The sequence below is a fragment of the Lasioglossum baleicum genome, chromosome 2 (assembly GCF_051020765.1).
Source record: "Lasioglossum baleicum chromosome 2, iyLasBale1, whole genome shotgun sequence".
In the NCBI taxonomy this organism is placed as follows: domain Eukaryota; kingdom Metazoa; phylum Arthropoda; class Insecta; order Hymenoptera; family Halictidae; genus Lasioglossum; species Lasioglossum baleicum.
Genome location: NC_134930.1, coordinates 20,911,201 through 20,931,578, shown reverse-complemented (window position 1 = coordinate 20,931,578; position 20,378 = coordinate 20,911,201). Strand labels below are relative to the sequence as shown.

General features: G+C 44.8%; 3 protein-coding genes across 6 annotated transcripts in view; 1 reads left to right on the top strand and 2 right to left on the bottom strand.

Moving 5' to 3' along the window:
- The window catches only part of LOC143220322 (uncharacterized), a 40,063-nt gene extending 39,469 nt beyond the window's left edge, over positions 1-594 (bottom strand). The window contains exon 1 of the mRNA XM_076445992.1: positions 463-594. The gene's annotated coding sequence lies outside the window, so the exon portion shown is untranslated. The remainder of the gene's footprint in view (positions 1-462) is intronic.
- Positions 9-13,765, top strand: Stops (SOCS domain-containing protein stops). Of its 4 annotated transcripts, none has more exons than XM_076446077.1 (3): positions 9-810; positions 9,771-9,868; positions 11,516-13,765. In XM_076446077.1, exons 1-3 carry the CDS (start codon positions 605-607, stop codon positions 12,418-12,420), a joined length of 1,209 nt encoding a protein of 402 aa, XP_076302192.1. In that variant the 5' UTR covers positions 9-604; the 3' UTR covers positions 12,421-13,765. The 4 variants fall into 4 exon arrangements, with proteins under 4 accessions (XP_076302192.1, XP_076302209.1, XP_076302196.1 ...); XM_076446081.1 differs by having other exon boundaries at positions 667-963; positions 11,516-13,383; XM_076446089.1 differs by having other exon boundaries at positions 667-1,007; positions 11,516-13,285.
- Positions 6,947-20,378, bottom strand: part of Gycbeta100b (guanylate cyclase soluble subunit beta-1-like) — a 33,839-nt gene continuing 20,407 nt past the window's right edge. The window contains exons 11-14 of the mRNA XM_076446035.1: positions 19,435-19,672; positions 18,384-18,524; positions 17,233-17,390; positions 6,947-8,753 (exon numbers count right to left, since the gene is read on the bottom strand). Coding sequence (XP_076302150.1) covers positions 8,624-8,753; positions 17,233-17,390; positions 18,384-18,524; positions 19,435-19,672 — 667 coding nt within the window. The 3' untranslated portion in view covers positions 6,947-8,623. The remainder of the gene's footprint in view (positions 8,754-17,232; positions 17,391-18,383; positions 18,525-19,434; positions 19,673-20,378) is intronic.

Genomic DNA, 20,378 nt, shown 5'->3' with positions numbered 1-20,378 from the left:
CTTTCGGAGGAACTTAGGCACACTTTCTAAACCAAGAGCAGAATTGAAGAAGGCTGTAAAGCGTTTCGGTCCTCACGAATGACCTCTGTTCGAAGAGAGCGGTGATCAACGGCGTGATTCAGTCGAGTAGCTGGAAGAGGAACCAGGCGACGACAGCACGACGCATCGGGGATCGTTATCGCGGGAGTGGTTGCGGCGTAGGATCGAAATCGTTCGCACTCGTTTACGACACTCGTGGGACGTTCGTTGAGAGAGGTCCGTTTATTCGCGCGGAATACGTAGCACACCTGCGAACAGCGAGGATGCACGCGAGTTACAGGGAATCTGTCCCCCGGGAGCAAGTCGGTTCAAGAGAAAGGAAGAAAGAGACCGAACGAGAACAGCGATGGGAGAGCGCAGATGATCGAGAGAGAGAAAGAGAGAGAGAGAGAGAGAGCAAGAAACAAGTGTTCCGCCACTTACTGACTGCATGTGTCTATCTAGTGCAGCGCATGATACGCACGAACCGGACGACGATGTCAAACGAAGACGACGAGGACGAGGACGGCGATCGTTCACGGTACGGGCCGTCGGTAACTGTACTGAGTAGCTCTGACACTTACTCATGCAGTTTCGTCGGCAGGGTGGGGACCAAGTTGGGCCCTATGGAGTGGGAGCGTCGAGTCGTGTCCGGGACGGAGTGGGAGGTCGTGGGCCTAGCTCCGGGGACTGGCTGATAAAGAGAGAGAGAGAGAGAAAGGTGCAGTCGTATGCTAACGAGGAAGACGAAGAAAAGGGGCGAGCGAGAGGGCACGTTGAATCATGGTGTGGGTAGGTAAATAAGCAGCCGCAGTGGGACGTGCGAGTGAACAAGTGAACACGTTAGCGAGTGAAAGGACCAGCTCCAGGAGCCTGTGCGACGATGAATAAGCGAACGAGGTGGAGGGGGAAGGACGGGAACGGGTCTTGGAAGTCGTCTGGCACGTAAGCACTTGCCGAGGAGGACGTGGCGTCCTCTACCGAGCCAGGTAGAATCGACTATCCGGTTTCTCATTTAAATACCTGTTCTTTACCGTTCACCGGCTTTCACGTGTGCGCGAGATCGTTCGTGTATGCGTGAGCAAGTGAGCCTGCTCCACCTGTACACCTGCCGAAACAACACCAACACACGCGCAGCTCGGTGTTGGGCCTCGAGGATGTTCCAGCGGCTTCTTCGTGGAAGCTGCGCCGCGCCGCGTGTGAATGGCCCTGTGAATGGGAAGCGACCGGCACAATAAGCTCGCGCGCCGCGCCGGCTCTCGCGAATTTTCACCGGAATCCTCGACTCCAGGATTTTCTCGGTATCAGCCAAATCTTTGATTTGAAATTTTCGAAGCTTCGGATACTTCGAACACGCTCGTCTCCAACTCTATACTTGCGCGACAAATCCCCTTCACATTTCCTGCAATTTTGAATCGCCATCTGCACGGTGCAATTTCAAAATTCGTCGGCAGAGTTCGTCGTTCGCCGCGCTCGCGTTCGGAGAAGAATGTCCGGCACACGGGGATCCCAGACGCAGATAATTAATCGAGAAAGTAAAATTTCCGAAGTGAGACCGAAAGCCGTGTTGTTCGCTTTCGAAATCGACGTTAATTAATTATATCTCTGTATAGTGCATCAATCAGAGCATGGAAGAAAGACTTTCGCGGCGTGAACGTTCGACGACAATTACTTTTCGATTTCGATCGCGATCGCGCCAGCGGTGTTTCGATAGCAAAAGCATTTCGAACGTCTCCGGGGATATTCATTCTCCCAGACGTCCACCACAGCGAGAAGTATTTCTCCTCGAGCTCCGCGCGAAATCCTGCTATCATTTATCAGACAACCTTCGCCGCGACGAATTTATTAAAGAATTACACGCGTTCTTGCTTCCGCCAGGATAATTACACGGTCGTTTACACGGTGGCAACAAAAGGCGAACGATTGCGCAACACCACCGGTTACTTCCGACTAGGGCTGTTACTTCTCCGAAGCGTCGACTCCTCGAAGACAGAAGAATCGCTAGTTACGGAATCGCAATTTACTTGCAATTAGACACGTTTGTATAGTCTACAGGCAAGTATTTTCATACTTGTTCTTCCCCGCGCGTCGAGGACGGTGAAGTGATTAAGAATGAAAATTGAATGAGCGAAGTTAAACTACATCTGGAGTTGTTAATATTTAGACGGCTAGCCGCTTGGGCAGTCTCTGTTTGGCAACCCAATGTCGGTGCGGAGGTTATTCGAGAGGGAGGATTCGAGAAAGCTGCTATAAGTGCGGCCTGCTCAAGGAATCCCGGGACTATTTTTAGGAATGACACGCCGTCAGATCTCGGAATGTGCGCAAATGCACAAACAAGATGCAGATGCAAACTTTATTACTCTGTGACTAACATCTATGAATGATTTTTATGAGACATAATCAATCGTGTAGGTCATTACGATCTACGACGCCTACGAAACGACCCGATTGCTAAAATGCAAGGATTAGAACGAAAGTTTCGCCAGATTCGGTTCAAACGCTGTCTTGGTGCATATGCTAAAATTTGAAAGTCGAACTAGTATTACGACTTTCATAGTAATAACCACGGTTGTTCGCAGTTTCTCAGCATGTTCGCTTGCAGCGGCACCGGTCCGGCGATTAATATGTGGGTCAGATCGTTGCATGATCACCGGTATCCTCGTTTCACGGACAACTGTTCGCCGCAATTGTTACCGGTTAGCATCCCGGGAGGACAATGGCCGTTTGATTTTATTCGAGCTATTTTACCCGATAAGCAACAGCCGTCTGAGAGGAAAGGAATGTTCAGCTAAATCGCTGAGAGCCTGTAAATGGACAAGCCGGGTGTAGATATCTGTATTCAAATGAGTAGAAATCGACCGTGGCACTGTCGCTTTTTAACGAGGAAGTATCCTCCGAACGAAGACACGCGGCGAAACTCGTCCGCAGTTCTGGAGACGGGTTTCTGTCCTCTCAATATCGACTGTCGATATTCAACCGTCTTCACGCGGCACTTCTCGCGTCCAGCCACCCCCGATTTACCCTTAGAGCCCGTTCAGGCGCAACAGACACGATCAGAGAATTTCTGTTTTGGAAGGAACAATAAAAACCGAATTTTTTCGACGTTTCTGCTGTGAGGAGTAAAATTACGCTTATTGGCGTTCTTCATTTTGTACGAGCACAGTTTGCGACATAAAAATCTGAAAAAATTCTGTAAAATGCGCCCTAGGATCCAAAATATGTCACATTTTTTTCAGAATTTTAGAACGCATCGGAGACTGGGAAATGCATGGAAAATCGGAAAATCTGATTTACCCTGAAAGCTAGATCGCTGACATTTTACTCAGAGGGGTTTTTCTTGGTCAGTTTTCGAATGGTTCGAATGGTTTGACCATTTTAATCGGCCTTTACTATTTTTACGTTCTTGGCGTAATTTCCATTATTCGGCAGCATGCAGCTGTCGCAGCTTTACGCTTCCGAATAATGCAAATTACGCTGCAATCCTGGAAAAACGAGTCGGGCCCCTTAAAGCTTGAAAGGTACACGCCTACGCAAATTGACGTGGATCACGCGTTCTCTCGGTTCTTTGGCCTGTTTCAGGGCAAAGAGTATCGGCGTCGATCGGTTGATCCCGAACGCTTCGATGTTTCTTTTACTCTTTATTATTTGGCCTTATTTTCCGCATACCTCACCCGGTAAACCAGTTGGCCAGTGTTCGCCTTTCTTTCCACGACGCGAAACCTGTATTCAGCATACCGCTCGCCTCGGCGTGCGATTCAATAAGCAACTTTATAAACAGTCGGGCACGACGCGCAACAACCGTGTCTAGGAAACTGTAATAAACTCTTGGGAATTCTTGTTCCTGCCACGTTTTTTTTTTCTCTCTCTCTCTCTCTGTCTCTCTTTCTCTCTCCCGCTTCCACCCCACGTGTGTGTGTTTAATACGCTATATCGTCGGTTTCGCGGTTTAATGCGGGACACGTGTATACATACGCGGCGAACGTGTAATTCCCGATCGAAAGGCTCTCTGCGCAACAGGGGAAACGATTTTCGAGGTTGTACCACTAAGCCACGGGGAATGGATGTTGATGAATGTTGCCTGTAACTCCACGAGCAATTTCTAACTTATCCTTGCTGCTGCTGGGATTATTATTGCATAGCTGTCGGTGCTTACAAGAAGGCCTGCCGACTTTCTGAAGTGCGGGTGCACTCTGCTGCAGCTTCTGATTTTCTTGTTGGTCTTAATTTTGCGAACTTTTAGGGTTGGGACCATTTCGATGCTGAGTTACGTACTTACCATCTGAATTCTGATCTTTCAGCAGTACATTCAACATTTCAACATTGTTCAAGTATCGGTGAAATAAAATCTTACCTGTTCTGAATTTGTTTACCCCGACTGTCTCGCCAGTTATACACACATATACCACGAATTCATCATTTAGATCTGATTAAAAAGTGGTACAATGCAAAACGTTAAATGTGAAACCAATACTTTCACCTGTCTATCCGACGTATAAATATGTGACATTGATTCTTTGATCAGAGTGAAGCGAATGAATAATACTTATTCATTAAAAGATTCGAACGATGGAATGTCAGACGCGAAGAACGTATTTCTTCTTTCTCGTCGATCACACGTAACATATGCGAGTAACAAACATTCATTTTTACTATAATACGTCTTTAAACAAACTGCTCTGTGTAGGTTCGCCGTTTAAAAGCGGAGTGTTCGATCGGTGACCGAATTCAACAACACTCCAATCAAATCGAGAATGGAGCTCCGAAACAAAGCGAAATAATTGCTTTCTCGTGGACCAGTACCTGCTATTACTCACACCTTCCCAACCAGTTCCCGAAGGAACGCTTTAAAAAGGCCTGTCGCTTCTCTCACAATCGAACGAGTTCAGACGGACAGGCCTAATCACCGTGAAGTGCGAGGGTCAGTTAAATATTAACCGGACAATGTATTGTACAATTGCATAGTCGTCCTTATCTACGCGAGACCAAGTGGTAGATCGAGCAGGCGTGTCTTACACTCGATCCGCATCGTATAGTATTCTGCTGAATCATTTTCTCAATAGTTGGAACGATGAACGAGCGAACAGTAACGACGTCCATTATTAAACTTATTCTTATCAGTTGACTTCGGATCTTTATACAAGATAAAAATGCAAACATACTTGTCGTAATTTCTTGAATAATATCAACAAGACGGAAATAATATTATCAATTTCTAAAAATATGTTTAATATTATCCAATGATATAATTTCCAATATTATTCAATGACTCGTCAGCAACATGCTCGATTTACAAACAAAATTGCCTGCTTATTTACAACACAACAGAATTTTCCCTCCGACTTAACTAATATCGATATTCGCAGATTCTTCGACCGTTTCAAATTTCACGCAGTCCACGTGCTCGGGGCCTCCACTTGACTCGAGCCGCCACTGTTTCTACGCAGCCTTTTACTTTCTACGAGACTGGTAATCAAAAACTGATCGAGTTTATATTTTCAGAAGATATCACTGAAGCATATAAAACTAGAGGAAAAGTCCGGTTCGGAGAATTTAACCGACCCTGATATAACTCTCGCGTGTGGTAAGTCGTACACGGCGGAATTCCACGGTAGGAAAGATGGAAAAATGATTGCTGGAATCTGTGCCGTATCGGCGATGGTGTCGTGAACGAGGATCGATGTATTGACCTTGCGTGGTGCGTGGGACGTGTTGGGAGTAGAACAGGTTCCGTTACACCTTTCAGCGTCCAGCATTCCATCAGGCTCTGTCTGCTCGTGTACACGTTCCTCTTCTTCTTCTTCTTCTTCTTCTTCTTCTTCTTTCTCTTACTTCTCGTCTTGGTCTCCGTTCCTTTTTATTTAACAGAGAGGTTGTTTCACACTTGCGGCCACTGAGCAGCCATCGGTGACCCGTTCTCCGACTGCGCTGTGTGTGGCGAAAACGGGAAAAGAAACTTCGCATACCTCCGGGCGACACTCGGCCGTATCAGTGACACTTATATTTGATTGCTTCTTACATTTACAATTGGTAAACACGCCGCGCACGGGCAAGTCGAACGCCTCGGCGGTAGAGATGCGTTTGACGATACGATTATCGATAGGCTATCCGTAAACTACAGGGTGACAAGAAATAACGGAGTTAATAATTTCTTATCATAATTCTGTCAAAAATTGACGAATTTCGAAAAACCAAATAATAACAACCATAACATGGACCTTTAGTATTCATATATTTAAGAAGTTTCGAAATGGCCACCCTTTGCGCCGATACAGAGGCTGAAACGTGTCTTGAAATTTTCGGCAATGGGCCGCAGCTCTTCTATCTACGCGGAAGTTAACCCCTTGCCGTACCATTTTCTTTACGGAAACAGCGATTAAAACGTCTTTATCCCCAAAAAATGTCGAAGAAAGGAAAAGAAATGATAGAAAATTAGAAAACGGAAATAGAAAATAAGAATAGAATTAGAGAAAACTGTTGATAACATATCGATAACCGATTCGCTCGTCACTGCTCGACAGCCGAGGCACCGTTCATCTAGCGTAGTGGACGTACAGGTGAAAATATAACCGCTCTCGGACGTGTTTCGGGTCGATCTGGATCCGTGGCTCCTCCACTGACCCGACACAGTTGCGGACTAGTCGAGAAAGTATATAGTTTTCATTGGTCGTGGCCGGACGTGATCGATCGCACTCTTAACCGGAGGCCTGCTCTACCAAGGTCCCCATGGATCATGATCGAACTTCGATCGGTAAATGGCATTTCTCTCGATCGTGAGAAATATCACTAATAAAGCTTCCTGAATTCCTTCGGTGGACACGTGCACGATTATTTGAGACAGGCGAGACAGTTCGAAATGATAAAACGTGGTAAAAAGGAAGAGGGAGTTGCAGATTAGAAAGGGAATGAAATAATACTACCGATAACTGGATAGTGTACATAGACTGTGGATTTTTATACATTTTATGAAAATCATTCGAAACTTCAATTCAAGTAACAAACATTTGCTAGTTGCTTTGGAACTTCTTGGGAGAATTAAACTTGCATAAACCCCCGCAGTCTAGTGATAGATTTCTTTACTATTAAACGAATTAATATTAGAAAGTCTAATGTACAGGGCGATAAGAAAAGAATTCAGACTTTAATCCTGCATAGAATTAATTCATATCTTCTGTGTAACACGTAGAGTATAAGTGGATAAATATTTTCAATTTTAGACAACAAAAATTGCCTCTTGCGAGTACTATTAAGTACTTGTTGAGACTGCGCAAAGTCCTGAATTCTTTATTTTACCACCATGCTTAACAGATCACTCGGACAGGTCTACAGCATAGTACTCATCCGAGAAGCTTTCCACAGAGCCTTAAAACGGTTGATTAGGTTCGCGTGTGAGTATTTGAGCGTCGCAACGACTGAAGTAGGCCATCATCGTTCGCAGACACTACGAAGTAGAATGAAATGCAACGATTCCGGAATGTTTTCATGAAATCGAAGCTGAACACGTTGACTGCCACGCTACCTACCTCTATGTCGTAACTCAACGGTGCACAGTGGGCCAAACCGACGAAATCTGTGTCAAAATCAAAGAACTTTCGATAGAAATGAGATAGAGCGATGAAATTTTTTTAAAATAAAAGCTGAAACTTTGCAAAATATCGGATAATTATGGAGATTGTGGTGCGAACGTTTTTTAACCTTGAAAGAATTCGTTAAACTTGCACAAGTTCAAGAAAATTGACGTTTTCCCAATACCACGCACGGAAAATTTTTTTTAACATGCGACACACCATTTCTCGTAGATTTTTTCACGCTGATTTCAAATCTGGTTTCAAAATTTGTTTACGACACGACCTCAGGATATTGCAAAATCGATTTCTTGAAATTCTACATGTTTAACGAATTTTCTCAAGATTAAAAAACGTTCTTACCATAATCTCCCTATTTTTCCCATATTCTGCAAAGTTTCAGCTTTAATTTAAAAAAAATTTCATCGCTCTGCCTCATTTCTATCGAAAGTTCTTTGATTTTGACACAGATTTCGTCGGTTTGGTCCACTATGCGGCGTTCCCAAACTCAAAAACGAATTCTCCTGTTCACACATCAATTCTCTCAACTATAATATTCTGCCACTTTTTATAATCGAATGCTGCTGATTGGACAGTCAACGTGTTGAACGCCCTAGAGACGATGCGATTGGTCGTACTTCCACGTATGGGATAAAATAATTTACGGAACATCAAAATCGTTTTTTAAAGGAACGGTCGACATGAGATTTCTTTGATACTTCTATTTCGAAGAGAAACAAAAATATTTGACCTTGAAATTCGACCTGACCATCACCTTGAATTTCTGCTGTATGATTAATCGCACGAGAATTCGTATCGTCCGCAGGCCGTTCTAATGGATTAAATGTTTACATCTGAAGTAGGAGTTACAAAATGTGTAGGTTCGGGTTTCTCGGGTTAAGGAATGTTACAAAGATGTTCCCCGTGTGGTTGTATCGCGTGTACAATTATTTACGGCGTGCCGGAACCATAAAAATCTTGTTCGCCTAGAGCCGATGTAGAGTCTTAAAAATATTGCCGCGATGGTGTCGGTCGTAGTAGATTTATGCGGACAGCTCTCTTTCCCTGGACAGGAACCAAACGTTCATGGGTTCCGACTTGCCCTTCATGGTCACGGGTCCCCTGTACTCCAGCAGAAATTGTGGGTCGTGGTTCTCCGGCATAGACAGATACCTACGAACAAACATAAATATATGATCGACAAATCAAGCAATAGCATAAATACTAATAGTACAGCAGAGAGCATCATGAAGATCTTTAAATGGTCGATGACCTCGAAGTTCCATAAAACATGACCTTGAATTTATTACTAGGATCGAGGGACGGATGCCAAAAGATCAATATCTTCCTTTACAAAATCACCTGTCTCGTATCCAACAAGATAAAATCTCTACAGAATAACACAGGTAAAATACCTGAAAAATGATAAAGGAACTACTGCTCATTCGAAGCGTTGATATGGTGGAACTAACGAACATCCCCCGGAAAAAACTCCTCGTAGTTCTAAACGAACATTCCGCAGCAGTTTCGAGACTTTAGTTCCCCTGATGTAGATATTGAACGCAGAATACGCGCATTCCCGGAGCGTGCAGCATCCAGCATCGTTTAATTCGCAGAAACGTCTGGTTCTTGGGGAACCGCGTAAACGTTCTGCCGTTTAACGACTTCAATTAGACTGGCGAAATGGCACGCGACCCGAAACTGGCTAGCAACGACGACGCACACGGGTTTAACATTCAGGTATTTCGAGGTGGCTGGTGCGGCGAGCACACGTTGGTCGTTCGGGAAACCGCAACCGCGAGAAGTATCCGCGCAATTTAGTGCCGCGATCGCGCTATAAATTCTGCCGGACACACGGAGTCGCTAATCGGCGACGTACCCGCGTAATTGGCTATGTTTATCCACCTTCGCGAAAGGGGGATGAAATATTTACCGGGTGTCCGACGATGCGTTCGGGTAGGGGACGAGCCGAAAGAAACCTTTCGAATGCTTCTTTAACACCTAATCGAATTAGCTCCGTCGTCGTTGACTGGCCGTTCCTCCTGTCAACTATCATTCCTAGCCGATCGAGTGCGAAGTTCGCGCTCGCTCGTTCGCTCGGCGACGTGAAATTAGTGCATGTCGCTGGTCGAAAGAGCTTCCGTCCGATCCGGAAACGATGGAGGTGCTCATCGACTGCTATTTCGACAGGCTGTTCGCCGAGATGGAGCGCAGCTGCCTCGCGTCCCGCTACAAACGACGGGAGATGGTCGGATACTTCTCGGACGTGATTAACAGCTGCGCTGAAGGTAAATTTCGGTGCTCAGGAATTTTCAATCAAACCCCCGCTGTCTAGAGTGTCGAAACCACCAACTTTTCTTCATGAATTTCTAACTTCTCGGAGGCATTACAGCTAGTTTTCCAGAGTATCAGAGTGTCTTTTGATCTCTGATGAACATAGCAGACTGGTTTCCCACTGTCCACCTTTTTCTATCTGTAGATTTTTGTTTTTGCTATCTGCGGGTTCCGAACCACTTTGCGCATCACAGTTTTAGACATCGCATGGAATGTTTTTCCAATGAAAAGACTGCATTGGAAATATTTCCAGAGGTGCGTTCGTAGTTACGATCTGTAGATCTTGTTGAAGCAGTTTCTTCCATATTTCCGACTGATTTTCTCACGTAGAATCGCCCGCTCCGGAATGTAGCCTCGGAATCGAGACACCCCGTAGATCGGAATGGGATCGGAGCCCGATCTGGGCGTGATAAGCGAAATCGGTGATCTTGGAACGAATCCGCGCGATTTACCGTACATCTAACGGGGTTCCGGCGAGCGAGACCGGCTCGAATCAAACTCTCGGACCGTTCCGACGCAGCTGTGTAGATTTTCCGAGCCAGTGGTCACCAGGTTCGTGTCCAGCAGGCCGCTGCAAATTCTATTGTGCGACCATGAAAGTGATTCGATCGACGATAGCGGAAGGAAAGTGATACCGCGGTGTAATGTTAGACGCGGGAGAAACTTCTGCTGCGTCGTCGTCGTCGTCGTCGTTGCCGTCATGGTTGTGCGCAGCGATTCGGCTTTCTTCGAAAAATTATGCGACAGGCTGCCTCGGGAAAACGCGATCGAAAGTATCGACTCGGGAAAGAAAAAGTTCCGATCATTCACCCGGTGTCGCGCGAGTGCACGGAGAAACGAGTGCTGCGGTTGCATTGCATTCGATGCACTGTTGTTCAAGGTCGTTTCGTGTTCTTCTCCCACCTTGACGCTCTCTTTCATCCTCGCGTGAACTTTTACAGCCGACGCGACGGCAAAAGTTTGAGACTCTGACGCGATTTTGTCGATACTGTTAGAACGCTGTTCTTACACTCTCTAAGTGTACCGGGTGTCGAAGAACGACGCGTTGTGGCTTTCACAGACGATTCCATTGACGATTCCTTTAGATTCGAGGTGGTGAAATTTGTCTAGAATGTACTTAAAGTTCAGCAATTGTACATGAAAGAAACTGCAGGGTGAGTCTCGTGCCCTGGGACCACAAATTGCTCTTTATAAAACATAAGTTTATTTTAACCCGGCGTTAGTTAGGTGGGGTCTCACAGAGATTTTAGATTGATCGTAACATTTTGTAACAACGCGTGACAGTTGTCAAGTATTTTTGTATAATAAAAATTTAATTTCGTGGATCTGCATCTTTACTCTGATAAATTACAAGCCTCTTAAGCATTACCTAATCTTATATTTATGAAAAAGGTAAGACCCCACCTTACCACTTATTGTACGATACATTTTCCCACCTTACCAACGCCGGGTTAAACAGGTCATTAAAGAGTTTGCCGATCACTGCCCTAAACGAATAGAATAATCGAGGTCCTACTGTTTCAATTTTCCCTGATCCCCACACCCAACTATACTAAACCCGATTGCCTATCACGCCGAACTAAATCGTCCTCTGTCCGCAGCGGAGAACCTGGACAAGCAAGACGTCTGCGAGCGGATAGTGCTGTCGGCGCTGCGCTACCACAACATCGCCATGATGGAGAACGGCTACGTGTGCATGCTGGGAAAGTTCCACAACGTGCTGTACGTCGCGGCGAAGTTGTGCTACGACTGGAACCTGGAGAACAACGAGGTGGTCGCCCGTCTTCTGAACGACATATTCTACTGCGAGAAGACGTTCGAGCGGATTATGGTCGGCGCGATATTCGGCACAAGAGTGACACACTTCCTATCAGGTTGGAAGAGCGACTTCGAGGACCGGGAGGAGAACATACGTGCTTTGATGTACTTCCTGCATCATGCCACCGTCGGTCGCCTCGAGTATCGTTGCGAATCATCGTCCTTCAAGCGGCGGTTGATCGACGTCCCCATGGAATCTTATGGGCAAGCGTGGCCCTTGAGGGTAGCCATTCAACACGGCTCGCCGGATATCCTTTTGGTGATGCTACGTTATGGTGCCACCGTTGAGTCTGATAAAATAGCGCCGTCCCCGTTGGAAATGCTCCTGACCAGGCTGAGCGAGTACGACGCTCAACCCGGCCAAGATAAGGTCGTCTATCCGGAACATCTGATCGTTTGTCTGCGATTGGTGCTCAGGACCATCACCACCGCTTTTGTTAAGACGCCCAGTCACATCGCAGAGCAGAGTGGAGTCCTCAGCATTTCCTTGTACGAGCAGTATCCGTCACTGATGGAACAGAAGCTGATCCCACCCGAAAGGAGTGGCCTCAGCCCCCCGGAATTGAGACACCTCTGTCGGTGCACCATCAGAGAAAGGCTCTTCCAGAACTGGGCCCTGCCTCACGGTATCAAGACCTTGCAGATCCCACTGTTGCTCAGGAACTACTTGGACATCCTCTGTGACTGACGTTTACGGGGACTCTGAGGCTTTCTGGAATGTCCCTCGGTTTTTGCGGGAGCCCCGACTCGCTGAGGAGCTACTTCGACAACCACATTACTGGTTCATATGGAAACTGCTCAAGTCCAAGTTCATTTTTTATAAAAATTGGATAATTTATAATGTGTAAATTAAAATTGAAGATTCGATCGTAAGCTTTGTACCTCAAAGAGATGTGAAATGAACCTGACAAACGCATTGCAAAATCGGACACTTCATATGCAACAATTTAATAGTTTCTAACGTATATTAATGCTTTCAGCGCACTGGTTCGATCTGATGCTACTGCTTAAGCATTTTAGCAAATTATTTGCAATTTTGTGCGGAACGCAACATAAATTACACTTTATATTAATTTAATAATTTTTACAGACGCAATTATATGAAAAATTTTTCTTGGAAATGGTAATTTGCAAAATTGCTTAAGGAGTAGCATCAGATCGAACCAGTGCGTTGAAAACATTAATACACGTTATTAACAAATTGTCGATCGAGATCAAGGAAACAGCTTAATAGTTTCGCTTTAAATCGTTCTTTTCGCCTCCTGCAAAATTAACTTGTTTGGACTTGGGCAATTTTCATATGAGGCCGACGATATGATGTTCGTTGGAGGTGGATCGACCATCTACTTCTTACTGTGATCAGCGCCACATTTTGTAAAGAGCAGCCAAAGAGCAGGGAGGAGACCCAAGATGCCTTGCAATCAATCTAGTCAATCAATCAGCCTATCGAAAAATTCTGCGTGTGTATATTTTTGCATGTATCGAAGAATCTGACAGTATAATATCCCAGTCTATCATTTCCACCCGATTTTCCCAGTTTCGCGAAGAGCAGCGAAATTTCCTGAGTTGTTCTTTTACGGCGAGCATTTACCAGCAACGATGGACGTCTCTAGATTCAGCACTTGGGAACTACAGGTCGCGATCGTGTTCCAGAACAGTTTGAAAGTTCGACGAAGCAGTAATCGAAACGGTCGTACGACGAATCGCCCGACACGATCGGATGGAGTCAAGTTTCGCAATTCGACGCGCGAAACGCGTGCGTCCGCTGAAGGTATCGACTACAGTGTCTCGAACTTGCCGGCTAAACTTTTCAATGGAATCTCTTTCGCCGGTGCACCCAGTGTCCGTGAGCCAACCAACTTGCCGATCCAACGGGAACGTGACAATAATGAGAAATGTTTAACTCCGTTATTTCTTGTCACTCTGTAAATGTGTTGGTATCTAGTCAATTACTAAACATTTGAGTACTGCAGGAGCAAACTGCATCAGTTTGATATGCATAAACTGAAAAAAATTCATATAGAATGGAAATATTCTAAGTAAGAAGCAATGTTTGGTTTCCGTGTCAAAATAGTTCCGAGTACAAAGGGTTAATATCGATAAATGTTATAGAATTTTTGTAGAATCGGAGGAGTGACGGTATGAATACTGCGATGTCATACCTAATGAAGTGCACTCGACAGGAAAGTCAATCATGCTGGTAACTCCTTCCCTCAAACAGTGTAAAGCAGATGCCCATCGAACGGGGCAAATCTACCCGGAATCAATATCGAATCATCGGTAACCAGGTCCGTTGTCATTACAACGGGAATGAATTGTTTAGGGCGTACGTAATTCGATTACTCGGTCGAACAGACTAAAATCCAGCGGTGGCTGCGAGATGTCATCCCTCTGGGAGTCCCATATGCTGTGGGATTAAGAGACCGGCCCGGGGAAGCTAACATTTAATGCATACCGGCATTTATATCGCGATTACAACGGTTGTCTAACCCGATAGTTTTGCAGTTGCAGTTGATTGACGGACACCCTCCAGTCGAATTCATTAAAATTCTACAGAGGCTCCGATAAAATATCGAAAATCAAATTTATTAGTTTCCCCTCGGGCGTCGCCGAGGATTTATACGCCCTGTTGCGGCAATCTATTCTCGTTGCCGTTTCCATTAACTTCGATGCAATGTTTCATCGCAATAACGAAACAGTTATTCAGAAAAGCTTGTGGAAAACCTTTCATCAACTTAAATCAATTTCACGAACAATCGGACAGGCTGTCCTATCTTCCCAAGAGTGTCGTTTCGGGATTTCGACACTGGAACGTCCATATTTTATTTGAGATTACGCGAATGATCACTAATTTTGTATCTGTTTTTCGCGAGCCACGACAAAATTCAGTCCACGTGCGGCACGTGCCTTATATAAAAACGGAAGCCGTAGTTTGCGGAAGCAAGGCGTATGGACACTCGCGATCGACAGTCTTCCTCTGGTCACAGTTTTCTCCTGGGACTCATTAAACCCACACTATCTCGCCGAGTAATTATCGTGAACCCATTGAACCTGACTTTCCTTTCAGCCGACGAAGATCGGCTTCGGACTGTCGAGTTCAAGCGAAAAGGTTACTTCCTTTCTGCAATCTTCTCACGCGTCTTGCTTGCGAGGAGACAATTTCCTCGTCGATCAGTTAGAAATATCAAAGCTGCATTGCCGCGTCTATTAAATCGAGTTTCGCGTAATAATTAGTCTTTGTGCATTTATGAAAATGTTCAGAAAAGGCTAGAATATACAATTTGATAGAATTTCGTACAATTTTTATTTGTTTTAGATCTACGACGGCTGTTTCCATTAAAAATAGGATTTTATTTCATTCCACTTTCTCAAACCTTCTTAAACATTTCTCAATTCAATGCTGAAATGTTTAGTAATTGAATAATGGTGCAGGAATTTTTCACCACTCGACTGCTAAGGGTTAAATTGAACCTAGACAAGGCTGAACTAGTTGTAGAACCTCGTTTAGAGCATCAGATAAGGGAAGAAATTTAATACAAACATAATGTACTGAATTTTTCTACACCACGCGCTAAAGAAGATAAAAAAACATCGCGGAGCCTCCGAGACCCATTAAAGACTACACATAAGCGAAATTACTTACCGAGGGAAAGAAATGCAGGTTTATTTAAACGTTCATTACAGCCCGCGCTGCGCACTATTATAAATTTGTATTTTCCTCCGCAAGATGCAGCCGGTAATAAATGGACATAATGAACGAAAGGAATAACAAGAAGCTGCGGTACGCGTACTGAAAACTCAATCCCAAAAGTAACGAACGAGTCACGTCCGTATCGTAAACCTGATTAACTTATGTGCCCTCGGTAGCCCATGCGATAACCGTAAAATGTTACATCCGATAAAGATACAAGATCGAATTTAAAGTCGCCGCCGAATGCGACGAACGCATGCGAAATTATAACATCGGTTTCGGAGAGAAACGGGTTAATATGATCGAGATACATGGGGACCTGGTTTCGGTCGAAGAAAATGCAGAGGGGGGGTTGATTCTCCTTAAAGGAAGAGAGATATTTGGGGTGCTCGAACAGCGGAAAAACAGATCGGATTGTATGATAACAGGACCGCGGATTTTATGCATTTATGACAAAAATGGGTACGCACAATTTAAAACAGTGGAGGTACTAAAAAGATTTGGCTCCTGCGTCTTGCAATCAATGCAAACATTTTTAATTTTGCATAAAGATTCGCAATCTAATTATCACTGTCCTATACGTGTTGTCCGAGGTGCAATTCAACCCCCACTACCATCCGGGAATCCAATAAAAACGGCTCTTAACATAAATATCGAGTTCCGCGTTGCTTCCAAGTCGCAGCAATTCTTTCACTCGAGCGGCTCGCGTCTGTTTGCATGGCCATTATCTACCCAGAATGACCATCTTTCGTTTCGCGCAGCAAGGCCGCACGATTATCGATCGTTTCGTGCAACCGGAGTCTCTCTATCTCTCTCTACCTCCCAGCCCTCTCGCCCTCTTGAGCTCGCCTGTAAACAATCTCGCGGTCTGCCAAGTGGCCTGCACCTTCCAGTCGCCGAAAAATTGGCTGCGACTTCGAACCGGGTCGAACCAGTAACACGTTCCCGCGAACTTCGTTTACGCCTTGTAAATATCGAATTCGAAAGCGGATCCAGCGAGGAAACACGCCGCCGTGCCATTAAACGATCCGCTTTATAGATCCGCGGGGGATGGCGTATTTACCGTGCTCCTCGATTGACTGCTAACACTGTCGAAAAAAAGTTTTTACGGCCCTATCCCCACCCTTGACGTCGCACGCAGTATAGTGTGTGTGTGACCGCTTAGCCAATAGTTCGCTAGAGCCGAAAATACGCGAGAGTCGAGGCGTGCTTCGCTCTGACCAATCAGCCCCGCATTCTATTCGCGGAACTTGTTGTGGGTCACGCACAGTACATTCCGAATGATTCGTCCTCGTATTAGGCTACTTTACTATACAGGGTGTCCCAAAATTCGTGAACTTCCCGAAAGGGGGTGGTCACATCTGACCCACTGATATCTTCTCTTCTACCACAGTTAATTTAAAAAAATGGAAGACCTATTTCCAGAAGCATTTCAGCTTTTAACAATGTGATTAATGAATAAATCTGATTCACTTGTGGGACTTGAACGATTTTCAGTAGAGGTACTCTACATAATAAACGTAAAAAGTCTGTAAAGTTTTAATCCAATATCTTCAGCCAATGAGAAGTAGTCGCCATGTCCATTTATTTGCTCCGTTCGCTCCACTGTCCGGCGCGCCAACTGTCTATTGGCCGACTGTGGCAACTCGCGGCTAGGTCGCGCTCTGATTGGTCCATGTTTTTCGTTAATAACTCCTAAACAAAGCCGCGGATAACATTTTTGCAAAGGAAAATGTCGCTTGAAATGGTCTGAGGAACCACCCCCTTTCGGGATTTTCACGAATTTTGGGACACCCTGTAGATCTGTACCTGTAAGCATCCTCGGAGACGTTTATTTTGCCAGGTTCGCCGGTGGTCTCGGTTCGGCTGGTCAGATTCACCGTGTTCCCAAATAGGCAGTAACGAGGCATACGGTGGCCAATCACTCCAGTTACGACCTCGCCGCTATGGATCCCGATGGTGATTCTCTGCGGAAACAGTTCGCGAAACCTCTATCAGACGGATCTCGGTGTAAAAGGACAGTGTGCAGTCGTGGCACGTCGCGCGCGTTAATACGTTCACCGGCGGAAGCGTTCGCGTAGGAACAGGAAGACCGTGGTCGCCAGGAAGACGAACAAGACTCTTTTTACGGATATAATCGATCGCGTTCCATGGAAAACCAACGGTGGAAACCGTTCGAGTATTCAGTCTCGTATTTCATTTCGATCGCTCCTATTCGTATAATGCTATTCCCGGTACGTTGTCAACATCAAACACGAATGTTGAGAAACAGAATACGATGTACATCGATAAATAAAATTGGAAATAGATATTCCTTTTACTTTGTCATGTAAAAATCATCGCCACCAGAAATGAATTTTTCTTTGATTTCAGTCTTTGGGAAATAAACCCCGGAACTTTTTTATGTTTTTATACCTCGGATTCTGCGAGGAAATACATATTTGTTCGATACCGAAGTGCTTGCAAATTAAATCTCGGAATTTATATTTTTATTTCGAATCAACAAAGGGAATCAATTTTTGCTTGTCACTCCGTGTAAAATCACCCTTTCAACTCGAATAACAACCACGAAGTGCTACGAAATCATTTTTACTGTTCCTGTCGCGCAAATTGTTGCGGAATTGTTTAGAAATCAATGCATTCCAGTTTCAATTGTAATCTGTAATAATAAAGTCTATTTCGAGACTATCAAAAATCGTCTGAACGGAGCAGTATTTCAGACAGCACGTGACCGGTTAAGGGCTAATTTGCCGAATTAAAAGCGACCATTTTCGAGCTGCGGATGAATCGGGAGCCCCGAAGGTTAATCTTTCAAGAGTTAATGGACGAATGATGTAGTAGCCGAAGGAGGACGGATGGAGTCCATCAGCGAAGAATAGAATTTGGTTTTTTTCGGTTTGTCGAATGGCGTTCTAAAAAAGGACTGAAAGCAGGGCGGGATAGAATATATTGAGACTTACCACAGGCTCGCCATCGATCTGCACTTCCTCCGTTGCGAGATCCATCATATCCAGCGCCAGCCGGGCGATGCATCGTGCATGGCAACTACACGGTTCCGGTAATCCGCTCACAGCCATGTATTTGTCACCAACAGTTTCGACCTAGTCCGAGCAAAGTGGATCAACGCTAACAAGCCTTCCCGTAAATTCAAATATATATCCGTCGTCAGGGAATGATAATTCCTCCAGGTAATACAGTTTCCCCAAATTCGGGTCCCGCGACACGAGGCCCTGCCTTTGTATCTTGTCTCGAAGATTATCAGCGAAAGTTCAAACACAGAGTTCTGCAAACTCGAAACCGAACTCAATAAAAATAAAAAAAATATCTTGGATGTGCCATACATTTCTGATGACTATACTGCGGATCTTTATGCATTTATAGCTTCTTAAAATTTTCATAAAATGCCAGAATTTAATACGATTTTTATTTATTTCAGTTCTAAGAAGGCTACTGCCACTGAAAATCCGATTTTATTAGATTCCACTTCCTCAAACTTCGTCAACAAAAATTGGAAATTGCATGAACTTCCGATGTCTACTGGTGGCATCGTGCACGATGAATATTGCCAGGAAACTTCATTGTTAAGTTCGTAAATGGCAAGTTGAAAACAAATAGTACTTGGTCGTATTTCGTACAACGCGTATTTCAAAGGGTTAATCTGCTCCTTGGAAACGTAAATAATGAACTCTGCAAATTCCTTCTTTAGGAATGGAACGCCAATGTAAACCGAGGCTACTCTTGATTATTCACGGCGTAAAATGAGATTACGGCAGACTCCTGCATGAACATAATACGTTACGCGTTGTATGAATTCGCGAGATAGGAAATGCGCGAGAATTTTCCTCGCGCATCGCGAATAATATAAAGTAACATGTTTGGGGAATGGTTGTTGATGAACCTTATTCCCGATATTTTCATCAAGTAAATAACAATGGAGAGGCTGGAAATGGCTGGCTGAATGGGTTTGGGGATCGACACGGCGAGTATGGAAATGGACGGCTATAAACTCACCTTGTACACGTCCGGATATTTCTCCGGGTCGGTCAGCACATCGAACGCTGTGTACAGTTGATTGAGCATGTTGACGATCTTCATCGCGCCGCTCGAGTCGGTGTGCGCAGCGCAATAAGCTCCGAAACCGACGATTCCGGAGAACAATAGCGTCACGCAATCGTACTTCTTCGCTGGAACGGGCCTGGAGTGCCTGAGCTCCTTTGCCACCGAAACTGGCAGCACCGAGTACAGCAGGCTGTCGGACAGAGCCGGTACTTCTCATAGAAATGATTTACCAAAAAATATTTCCTCGCTTCACAATTCCAATAAGTCAAGAATAATGAATCAGTACTCGGTAATACTCTTAATATTTCCACTGCTTTATATCCGACACATTTATTGCAGCTATAAACGCAGAAAATCCGCAATCTACTTGTTTGCATTGCGCATTACATTCGGCATTTGATTAATCTTTCTGATCCTCCGGGATTAATATGGAATTTCAATTATACTACCGGCATTCAATTATCAATGTTGCATGCAACAAACGTAATAATGAAGAGCCCATTAAACTTCCTAAAATTACGTATTTTTATCGTTACAAAACATACATATCGAAATATAAAACAGGCCTGCAAAACAGCCGGATATTTTCCCAAGTTATCGGACTTGTGTCTCGAGCAGGCGCGGCGTGTCTAGTTATGGAATAGGAGATAGATGATACTATATTTTTACTGTCTCGCGCAAACGTCGTCGAAACAGGCAACGTTTAAAGATGACACCGTTCTCCCGGCGAGAGGCAGGGGAAAAAAGTAAGATCCAATTTCCGGCAGGGGAGAGTATTCTGTCAAGAAAGAAATTCCACCACGGAGGAAGAAGCTCGACCATCGTCGGCCAGAAATTGCGTCGGGATAAACGTCTAACGAGGCCAATAGGGACTTCCTTAATCAGAAAATTACGCT

What these genes read in the sequence shown, in the direction of transcription:
- Stops (XM_076446077.1), top strand. Translation starts at nt 605, where the DNA reads ATGCAGTTTCGTCGGCAGGGTGGGGACCAAGTTGGGCCCTATGGAGTG. An exon ending in CACGTTGAATCATGGTGTGG is followed by an intron (nt 811 to 9,770) that starts GTAGGTAAATAA and finishes CTATTTCGACAG; the next exon opens with GCTGTTCGCCGAGATGGAGC. An exon ending in GATTAACAGCTGCGCTGAAG is followed by an intron (nt 9,869 to 11,515) that starts GTAAATTTCGGT and finishes CTCTGTCCGCAG; the next exon opens with CGGAGAACCTGGACAAGCAA.